Source organism: Callospermophilus lateralis, unplaced genomic scaffold, assembly GCF_048772815.1.
Source record: "Callospermophilus lateralis isolate mCalLat2 unplaced genomic scaffold, mCalLat2.hap1 Scaffold_193, whole genome shotgun sequence".
NCBI lineage: Eukaryota > Metazoa > Chordata > Mammalia > Rodentia > Sciuridae > Callospermophilus > Callospermophilus lateralis.
Window position 1 is genome coordinate 1,057,573 of NW_027512944.1, and position 11,315 is coordinate 1,068,887.

The window sequence follows — 11,315 nt, forward strand, 5'->3', positions numbered from 1 at the left end:
TAAGCAGCCAATTTGTCTTTCTTCCCTCTTACTGTAATCCAAGACTAAAAAAATTACATATGGAAAATATGGCTTTGTGAGCAATAGTGTTTAGTCTAAAAGATTTCTGCCATCTCTTCCCTGATTTGGCAATATTTGAACTGAGATAAAGAACTCACATATAAATTTAAAGCTTTAAAAAATAAACAAAATGACAGGTGTGGTGATGTATGTCTGTAATCCCAGCAACTCAGGAAGCTTAGTAGCCTGGCATTCTGTCCAAGACTTGTAATCCCTGCCACTCAGTAGGTTAAAGCAGGAGGATTGAAAGTTTGAGGTTAGCCTTTGCAATTTAGTGAGACCCTTAAAAACTAGTGAGACCCTGTCTCAAAATTTAAAAGGTAGAGGACTGGGGTATAATGAGAAGTCAATTCTGAGTGTAGTGGGAAATTACTGAAGGACTTAAAGCAGAGAAATAACGTGATCCAAAGCTCATTCTGACTGTATGGAAAATACACTAGAGGAAAAAAAATAGCAGTGGGGAGACCAAATGGGGCATTTGCAAGAATCCAGTAAGGAATTATGATGGCCTGGGCTATACATGGAAATAGTAATTGGAATGGTTATTCTAAAAGTTTAGTTTGCAGAAGAATCACTTGTGGTATTTGTTTAAAATGTAAGTGAGCCCACCAGTGCATCTGGCTGAAGGCATTCTCCAGACCATGCTTATGAAACAGCAATGTAGAAACAGAGTTGGCTAAGACCTTTGCCACTCTATTAAGATCACTTTCTAAAAATAACAAGCTCCCACTCTTTAAATTCTATAAATATAGAGTTCCAGCTTTTTCAGGTAAAAAGAAAATCCTTATATCTCAAACTCCTTATAGTCCCATGGTTTTTCATGCAGATTCACCTCAATCTCTCCCAGCATTGCCTGATTTTTCTTTTACTGTTTTCAAGAAAAAAACAGTTCCTGTCACTCACTGTGCCTTCCGTTCCTGAACTTCATTCTCTCATCCACTCAACATTCATGAAGCACTGCATCTAAGCACTTGACACTGAGCTAGAAACTGGTTATAGCAGGATAAATAAAACACACCTTCCAAATGATAGATTGTCATCTTCTTCCTCCATGTTTAGAGTCCCTCAGATGCCATCCCTGCTAGAAAACTTAGCATTACAAAGAAGAAAAGAAGGAATACAAAGGACCAGGCACAGTGTCACCCACCTGTAATCCCAGTCACCTCGGAGGCTGAATTCAAGGTCAGTCTCAGCAATTTAGCTAGACCCTGTCTCAAAATAGAAACTAAAAAGGGCTGAGAATATAGCCCAGTGGTAATGCACTCCTGGGTTTAATCCCTGGTATAAAAAAATTAAAATGAAAGTAGGTTCAGTAGAAAACAGGAGCTGGAGAATATATAAGAACAAAACTTTGGGAAAATATGACTCATCAGACTCTGCTCAGGTCCTACAAGTGTAGTTCTTAATATAAATCTCTTCCCTGAAGCTTAATTAAATCATGTGAGCAGTCAGCCTCTATACAAAGTCAACATCTAGCAACATGAGGACACTCCAGAGACATTTACTGAATATGCAAAAGAGAAAAGTATTTGTCTAGATTGTTTACAAACCAGTGGGGTAAATTTTTTCTCTTTAAGATGAAGGAGGGAAAGAAACTATGATACCATCTTATGAAGCTGACCAAGATGAAGTCCCTAAACCACCACACATTGGACCCATCTGAAATGCAGACAATTGGAGAATTCATGAGATATTGTTTGGATTTTATCCTGAGTCCTAGATCCTTTGAGGTTTAATTATTGTGCTAAACCAAAACATTTCTAAACCTTTCCTGAATAAAGGGTTTATTGAGGGTGTAATTACTTCTTTTGGAAATAACACCAGAAAAATTTTTTAAGGATAAATATTGTGATGTTTTGTGTGGGCATCAAAGGTGGCGATAAGCTTTAAACATTTCTGCATAGAGCCCTTAAAACAACTGTAATTTAGCAGGTAACTCAGGCTGTTCTCATGGGTTATCTAGAACTTCAAATGGATTTGCTTTTTCCCAGCCATCTTGAACTCCTAACACGAAAATGAAAAACAAAAAGCCAGATAATTACAATGAAGGAAATTATTATGTGCAACTTCCCCTCATAATAAATTAACTTTGCTGAGATATTGGGTACAGCTAGACTTTCAGGCTGCTAGGGGACTCCTTGGCAGATTTCTGATGGAGATCAAGTTCTGACTAAAAATATAAAAAGGACTGGGTGTGGGAGCATATGCCTGTAATCCCAGCCACTTGGAAGGCTGAGACAAGAGGATTTCAAGTTCAAATACAGCCTTGGCAACAAAGTGAGACCCTATCTCAAAAATAAAAAGAAGGGCTAGGGATGTGGCTCAATGGTAGAGCACCCCTAGGTTAAATTGCCAGTAATGCAAAAAAAAAAAAAATAATAAATAAATAAATAAATAAAAATACAAAAGGGAATATTTTTTAGTTGGGGGTCTCTTCATGTTATCCAGGCTGGTCTTGAATTCCTGGATTCAGATCTCTAATGTATTTGAGACTACACATACCACTGGGCTAGGCTAAAAGTGAATTTTAAAATATAGAAATGGAGACCTCATCACCTTTGAAAGCTTTAGAGTACCTTTACAAACCTATAATTGACTAAGGGTTAGAGAGAAGAGAGTGACGTTTCTGCCTGATTTAAATTTACAAACTATTTCTAAAATTAGAGCATTCAGTTCAATAGGTGTTGTGCTTTCTGTACTGCAAATGGCCAGCTTCACTGTGTCTGAGGTAGCTGTTGTTTTATGGAACAGTGAGGCGAGTTTTATACAGGCACAGCCTTGGGCACTTGGAAGAATCTGGTTTAAACAGCGTAACTGTAGCTCCCACACATGCCTATGCTTGTTCACCAATACAAAGACAATCTAATCATTTGTTCCAAAAAGATAGCAGTATTTATATTAGATTTGTCTTTCCTGGTTTAATACAGAGTGAAACACCAATAATTTTGCTGAATCTAGTTAGATAAAAATCTTTCTCTCATTACTCTATGAATATTTACCATGGTTAACACCTTGCTGGGACACTCTGGCAACATTTTTGTTTTGGGTGTTTTAATGAAAACCATGCCTTGCAAAGGTCTAGAGTCACAGTCTAAAGACAAATATCCTCTTTTTATAATAAAAAATATTTATCGTCCCCAAACAAGAATATAAAGTTTAGTGACTCAGGAGGCTGAGGCAAGATCATAAACTCAAGGCCAGCCTCAACAACTTAGAAGACCCTGTCTGGGGAAAAAAAAAACAGAGATGTAGTGCAATGGTAAAGTGCCCCTGGGTTCAGTCCCCAGTGAAAAAAAATAAATAAATAAATAAATAAATAAATAATGTACAACTCATGAAACTAGACTGCATCTTTGTTATAAAACATGTGATGTTACCATGATGCTTTTCTGTCTGGCTGTGCTTCCCATTTCTCATGGACAATCTGTCTCCAAGGCTACCTGAACAGTGTTCAATTTCTACTAGCACAATCTTATCACAAGAGATGGGCAGGGAGATAAGGCTATCCCATATAAAATTACATCTGGAATCCCTGGCCAAATCCTGACTGTGTATACTACTTTTGACCCAAGAACTGTTTTGTGAATTGCTCTTGAATAATATTTTTTAACAATAATGCTTCACTTATTGTTGGAAAGGAGAACTTTCTTTATATTTACCTCGTCAACTCTTTAAAATAAATGTAACCACAACTTTGTGAATTAGTGAGTGGCCATGGGCAGATTTTTTCTGAGACAACCAGTTTAAATCACACTATCAGGAGGGCAGAGGGACCTTTCACAATGCTGGTTTTCTAACTATTGCCAAATTTTCAAACTAGAAAAACATTCCCACAAGAGCTAAATGGGGATGGGGATGTAGCTCAGTGGTAAAGCATTTGTCTAACACATGCCAGACTCTAGATTCTACACTTGGTACCCAGTACCCAGTACCCAGCAATGCAGAGGACTGGACATACTTTTCTCTATCCCTTTTTTCTTTCATCCATTCCAAACAAAGAAAGCACTGAGTCTGAATTCTCATGAAATTATTATTGTTTTAAACTTTTATTATCACTGCTTATACACACAAGATCGGCAGTTTCACTTTTCCCAAAATTTCATTCTAACAAAATTTCCAGTTTAACTGTAACACTGAGAGCATATCTAAATATTTGGATTCTTCATTTCTGGTAAAAACAAACGGGCCAAAAGTTTATCAGAGATCTCTGTGCTGACATGTCTGCTTTCTACATGCAAGACAATTGACTCCACCAGGCAGCACACATTTACTCAATCATCTAATCCCTTCTAGCATTACATTTTCAAATCTTTAGATAACTTATAAGCACAACTTTACCAGAAAAAAGGAAAAACATTTGCTCTTACCCCTTTTTTAATTTTAATTTTTATTTTTTGCTCTTACCTCTTTTAATTCAGCTTCATTACCCATTGTAATGTTGCCTGAATTATCCACTATTGATGAATGAAATCAATCATTCAATAAAGATGGGAGTTTATTGCCATCAGTAAAGATAATTGCATTGAATCTACCTGGCATAGTTATAAGAATGTGTGAAATTGAAAGACATATAGAAATAAAGCAGTGCGGGTAGGGGTGGGGATATAGCTCAGTGGTAGAGTGTATGTTTAGTAGGCCCTGATCTTCAGCACCACACAAAAAATAAATAGAAATAAAATTTTTAAAAAAGGAAAGAAGGGAAGGAGGGAGAAGGAAATGAGATTTTAAGAGAGGAGTAGAGCTGGCTACAGTGGCACATGCCTGTAATTCCAGCTTCTCACAAGGCTGAGACAGGATGCTCACAAGTTCGAGGTCAGTCTGGACAACTTAGCAAGACTCTGTCTCAAAATAATTTTTTTAAAGGGTCAGGGATGAACTCAGTGGTAGAGCACTTGCCTAGCAACAATGAGATCTGGACCCAATCCTTAGTATCTCAAAAAAATTTTAAAAGAGAGGGAGAGAAAGAACTGAATAAGTCAAAATGCTGAGAAAATAAATCTGAAGGGATCTCTCACTTCACTGCATTACCAAAAGTTGTGGTCATTGGGAATTCAAAGCTGGTCTTTTTCACTGTCTCTATAAATAGCTTACCCCAGATAAGACTTTTCTTTAAGCCAAGCCATGAATGAACTTTTATTTTAATAACCCATTGACTTGTGTGACATCCTATCATTGATTTTTTTTCTTACTAAAAACTTTGATCAATCTGATAGTCACAAAGACATACAAGGTGCATGTAGCCATTAATTTTGGTCTCAATAGTTTACCTAAATTTAGAAAATTTTACACTTTCTATCATAAAAAGTATTTATAGATGCAATAATTTTTGTTCAGTACTAAGAGACTATATCAATTAAAATATGTCAAAATAGAAAGTTTTCAGGACTGGGATGGTAGAGTGCTTGCCTCACATATGCAAGGCACTGGGTTTGATACTCAGCACAGCATTAAAAATAAACAAATATATATATAAAGTTTTCAAAGATTTTCTAGCCATCAGCTTAACAGCCATCTACAAAACAAAAACAAAAACCACACTAAAGTCTAGAATAGGAAATAAAGAATAAATACCACTTCTAGTTATAGACTGGAACATAAATGACCATATTGGAGTTCTTAAAGATGAATTCCAGTCAGAATACCACAGGATTGTTGATACCTCTTCCAAGAGACCTGAAGAATATTAAGGTGAATTGTGTGGTCATGACTTGAGGTTTTATTTCTCAGCTAAGAAATATAGCATATTAGAATTCTCTTCTTTTAATGTATAAGAGACCATAATTTCAGCTTTTACCTAATTGATATGCCACATCAGAAAGGGCCATGGATGGATTTACAAGTAAAAGTCTGCATCAAATTAGTCTTCACAATATAAACTGGCTTGTGAACCAAGAAGGAGCTATATATCAGACTCTGGACCTTCTATTTCTTACATATTTTACCCAGGGAAACATGCAATCACCAAAAGCATTCCCATAGGAAGCCACAAATCCCAATACCTTTGGTACCACCTGCATGTCCTTCTGCACAAGGGTTGGCCCACTCCAATTCTATTTAATTCTCAAGAGCCAACAACTGCACCAAACCACTGAATTTCACAATGTAACTTGAGACAAACTGAATCTGAAAGGCTATTTTATGGGTATTTTGCCTCCACTCCTGCAGGTAATACAATTCACAGTACACCCACTGGCTAGCAGCATTTGACTCTCTTAATCCTCATTACCATCCTTCCTTTGGTACACTTCTTAAGGGAAGTATGGCTGAAAGCACCAGCAAAGAAAATAGGCCTTTCTTAATCATATGTGTTGTTCATGAGGAGCATAACAGAAGATTAGAATCAATCTTGAATTTGGTTGCTCGGTGTTGTTTCTATCTTCACAAAAATTTGGTTCTTTGGTTTACTATATTTTTCCTTTTCTGTTTATATCAAAATCTTCATTGACCTGAAGTTATACATGATCTAGCAATTTTTTAAAAAGGAGGAAATGGTCACAAATTATAACATTTGTTATGTGTATGATTTCACAGTACATTTGCCACCACAAAATGCTGAAAACTTGAACTTTAAAAAACAAAGCATGTATTTCATTTCTTTTCTTATTTAGCTCAGCTAACTAATGTTGAAATTTTTACATTTCGTGTGAAATTGATTTATTTTTCCATTGTTTTTAGCCCTAGTCAAAAGCAGAAAAAATGCATCTAACAGTAGAGGGACCAGTCAGCTGAGATTGATTTATAATTAAAATCATAAAATGCCAGGTATGAAATATGCTGAAAACATCTATGATCTTATCTTCTAAGCACTCCATGAGGACCAATTCATTTTAGTTATAACTAGCTTCCAGTAAAGAGTTACTATATTTCTGATATTGACAAATAAGACTTTCAGTTTCTTGGAGGCTGAATGATTGAACTGGAACTACTGCCTCAGCAGTTATATATAAATCCTTTTGAGAAATTCTAAAAAAGCACCTAGATTTCTACACTTAACATTATTTCACTGTGATATGTCTGCAAAGTAGAAATAAAACCCTCCTCTTTTTCCAGCCTTCAAGTTCAGTCATATATTTTTTTATTTGAAATGAACTAAAGCTGATTAAGAACGAACATGCCTTTTGGAACACCCAGAGGACTTTCATTTCTTGAATGATATGCTAAGACTTGGAATCCACCCAAACCTCTTTGAAGCACCCTCTTCAAAGTTTAATCTAATTTAAATTAACTTATTCCTCACATAAATGCTCTTTCTTAGTTCTCCTTATTTTTTAGTGAGCACATGGACATGTTTTTGTTTCTAAACATGTGGATGCTGGAACAATTTAGGAGGGAAAAAATTACATATTCTTTATTCCATTCATATTAAAAGCAGTGGCAGAAAAGCATAATTCTAAGAACTCCTGGCTCTGCCACTATGCAAATTATTTCACAATATGTAAATGATTACAGAGCAATGTAGTCACAGTTCCTACCAAATGTTTCTCTGATATAAGACATTCTTAAACGTGATGGGCCTGGCTGGGCACAGTGGAGCACGCTTATCATCCCAGTGACTTAGGAGGCGGAGGCAGGAGAATTGCAAATTCAAGTCCAACCTCAGCAATTTAGCAAGACCCTGCCTCAAACTAAAAAGGGCTTGGGATGTTGCTCAGTGGTAGAATACCCCTGGGCTCAATCCCCATTACTGAAAAATAAATTTTCAAGTGGTGGACCTGAAGTCTCACTTTATTTTCTACACATTTGTTTGTACTACTTTACTTAATTTTTTACTTTGCAAATAAAAATAATATTAGAGTACATAATTGCACAAAATAAGCAATTATGTGCACAATTGCAATTTTGCATGCATAAGGCAGAATATGTGTATAACAATGTTTTATGGTACATTTCTAGACATGTCTGCTTCTTCTTTCTCAAGGAATTTGTGAGTGCAATATAAAATTATTTAAGCAAACAAAAAAGAAGTGTTGAATTCTTTCTAAGCATATATGGTAATTGACTGCAAATTAGTCAACTTCTCTACCAAAAATTCAAACATGTTTGAATTAGTTGACCAGGATACTTCTGAAGAAACTGAAGATCCTGATAAAGATGTAATATTAAAGAAAATATAAATGGCTTTTTCTAGTAATAAAAGTGACATAACTGTGAAAGGACTGACGTGCATGGGGTATCCCTAAAAGTTGCCTACCACATATATATCTCACCTACTTTGTAAGTATCATTTTTACTAGAAGTCCCAACATAATCCCAGAAGCATGTTCTCTCTTTCCCTTTGTCTCCTTTTTACCCAAACAAATTTCAGCTAAACATTTGGCCTTCAATAATACCTGAATGAAAAAAAAAAAAAAACCTTGAAATCAGAGACGTGTTATATGTCAAAATGAGCTATTCATCCCTGGTGATCACTAGAGAATGTCACAAGAGAAGAAATGTACCCAAGAGGGTCTTGCAAAATTCCAATTCTGGGAATTGTATTCTATCTAAAGACTCTCCATCATTTTACCAGTCCATTCATTTACTCAAAAATATTTATCAGGTGCCATTATATACAGCACTATGTTAACAACAGCAAGGCATTAAATTTTCAAAGTAGTTTCTTATTTTATACTTAATGTTGACATATTTAGTTGGGGCCTTAAATTCTCTACTCAGCTGAATGCTTTAGTTCCCTTCTAAGTAATCTGTCATGTTCAGGCACATTTAAGTGTGTTTTATTTTTCATCAGTGGAATTCTAGCATAGATAATGGCATCTACATAAGAGTTCAAATAATGAAAAATAGAGATAGCAAAATTCAAACATTATAGACTTAAATATTATTTTATAATTATATAACTGGAATTAACTTTTTTTTTTACTTTTAAACTGTACATTCAGAGAGCATCAAGAAATGGATTTCAGAGGCTGGGGCTAGGGCTCAGCAGAAGCGCATTTGCCTGGCATGTGTGAAACACTGAGTTCGATTCTCAACGCCTCATGTAAATAAATAAATAAAGGTCTATTAATAATATAAATTTTTAAAAAAGAAATGGATTTCAGTTTTGGCTACCCAACAAAACTAATCAAGCCTTAGGTGTTTATAAAATAACTTGTGTTTCTTTCAGTGTTCTAGACAAAAGGAGAAAATGGCCATGAACTGCCTTCACTGGAAACTCCAGCATCACGGAAATTTTTCCCAGGTGGCTTTGTAGCAATCTAAGGAGACTTGAAACATGTCATAATTATAGTTGTTGATCACTAAATGTCTCTTGTGCTTAGCATTTTACATTCAATACTTCAGCTCTTTTTTTTTTTTACATTCAATACTTCATTTTAAGCTTCCCCTACAGTGTACCTCTGTTTTCCCTAGGAAGAAATCAAGACTCAGAGAAGTTAGGTAACTTTTCCAAAATCACACAATTTGCAAGAGTGTGCAAGCAATGGATCTCTGACATTGCGTTTTTCTGCTTCCCAGGTCAATTCTCTCAGTAATGCGTGTCTGTGTTTAAGCAGGGTGGCTGCGAGGGTTACCCATAAAGGTTGGGGAGATGGATGGGAACTGATAATGCTGTCTGGGAAAGACTTCTGTACACAAGGGAAAGAAAAAATAAAATAAAATAAAATTCTGTGAGAAAACAAACCGGTCGTAGCTGTTTGGGTTAAGGAGAAAAACTCGCCTTGAGGGGCCCTGGGTCTACTTCCTTTTACCTACCCAGAGTTTGTGCCAGCACAGGGCGCGGTGATTGACAGGCGACTACAGCCACGGATGGAGGGCCGCGTGGGGGTCGGAGCATCAGCTTCTCAGCTCCCATTACTCCCACCCCCATTCCATAGCCCAGCCATTGTCTGGGAGCTTCCACCGCCAGTGCCCGCGAGGCCCCGAGGCGATGGAAGCTGCTGACTGATGGGGGCGGCCTAGCGCTAGGGCGCCGAGTGAGGCGGTAGTGTCCTTGGGATCCTTGCAGCTGTGGACGCCCACACTAGGCACGCTCACTCCGCGCGGGCCGCGGGGGTCAGGTGGGACAGATCGCTTCGGTGGAGAGCTGGCCTGGGGTGGGGAAACTTCACCAAAGCAAGCGAGTTAGGCCCACGCCTGCACTACGGCCATCGAGGACCTCAAGGATCTTGTGGCCCAGGGGTCGCGCGACCCAAGCTCCCAGCGCAGAAGCTGCACTACGGATCTATGCAGGGTCTGGGGTCCCGGGGTCCCTTTCCTGCTCCGGGTTGATCTTTAAGACGGATGGATTTAAAGGTGACAGCGGCCGCTACCCACGCTGTCTTGAAGAAACAGCGAGCTTGGGACGCGGCGAGGTAGCTATCCCCCAGGGACACCTGGGCCTCCAGCACCCAGCCCTCTCCCTGCTCTTCTTCCCTGGGAGCCGTGGCCCCAACCCTCCCCCGTCTGCGCCGGGCTCCGCTTTCCCTCCATCAACTCCAGGCCGAATTCAATCCGAGAAGCCTCCTTTGAGCTTTTGTGTTTGCTGGGGGAGATGTGGGCGCAGGAGGGATCGCGTTACAACTTTCATTTCCTGAAATGTTTGAGGGAACATCCAGGGTTTTCATCCCCACATCAGGCTGGGCGATGGGCTCGGGTTTCAGGCCTTGTCACTCAGCTGTCACCAAACAAACGAAGCTCTCAGAGCCCCGAGAGGGAGAGCTACCTGCTATTCATGACCCCTGGAGCAGGTGATCGCTCATGGGAAAAACAGGTAGAATTAATCACAGGGCTGTTCTCTGTTTCCTCTCCTTTTTGGCAGACCTGCCCACCGTGTGAAACCTATCAGAAAACAATTAAACTCTTTCTTGTCCCTCAGGGGAACTAAAAATACATTTTTAGAAAAGTCAACACATACACATTCACACCAAAAAATGGAATGAGAGTTGAAGGGAATATCTTACATCCCATTCCTCTTTGCACTATCTTGGAGGGACTTGGAACTTGGGAAAACTGGGAGAGAATGAGTCATCTTTATGTCACCGGGTCCTACCTATTGGGAGGAATCATAGGTAGGGTAAATTAAACTCGGGTAGATTCCAACATCTTCTTCCTGCCTGGTTGACAATATTCGCTCCTAGTAAAAGTAAAATCTCTGTGAATGGGTGTTTTGCTCTCTCCCATTCTTCCCTTGTCAATCAGGTTGAACATCCATATTGGGTTCTGTAGAAAATTAGAAAATCCAAACCCTTCAAAAGCTCACCATTCATTTCAATTCTAATTTAATTCTTGCCTTTAGTTGAACTAAAGCAGAAAGGTCAGCATAACTAACTGCTATT

At 38.2% G+C, this 11,315-nt stretch overlaps 1 protein-coding gene across 1 annotated transcript in view; it reads left to right on the forward strand.

Annotated features, from left to right (window-relative positions):
* The window catches only part of LOC143388433 (uncharacterized), a 64,524-nt gene extending 55,083 nt beyond the window's left edge, over nucleotides 1-9,441 (forward strand). The window contains exons 3-4 of the mRNA XM_077108199.1: nucleotides 1,120-1,242; nucleotides 9,167-9,441. Of these exons, the coding sequence (XP_076964314.1) occupies nucleotides 1,120-1,242; nucleotides 9,167-9,253 (210 nt within the window). The 3' untranslated portion in view covers nucleotides 9,254-9,441. The remainder of the gene's footprint in view (nucleotides 1-1,119; nucleotides 1,243-9,166) is intronic.
* Nucleotides 9,442-11,315: the final 1,874 nt, after the last annotated feature.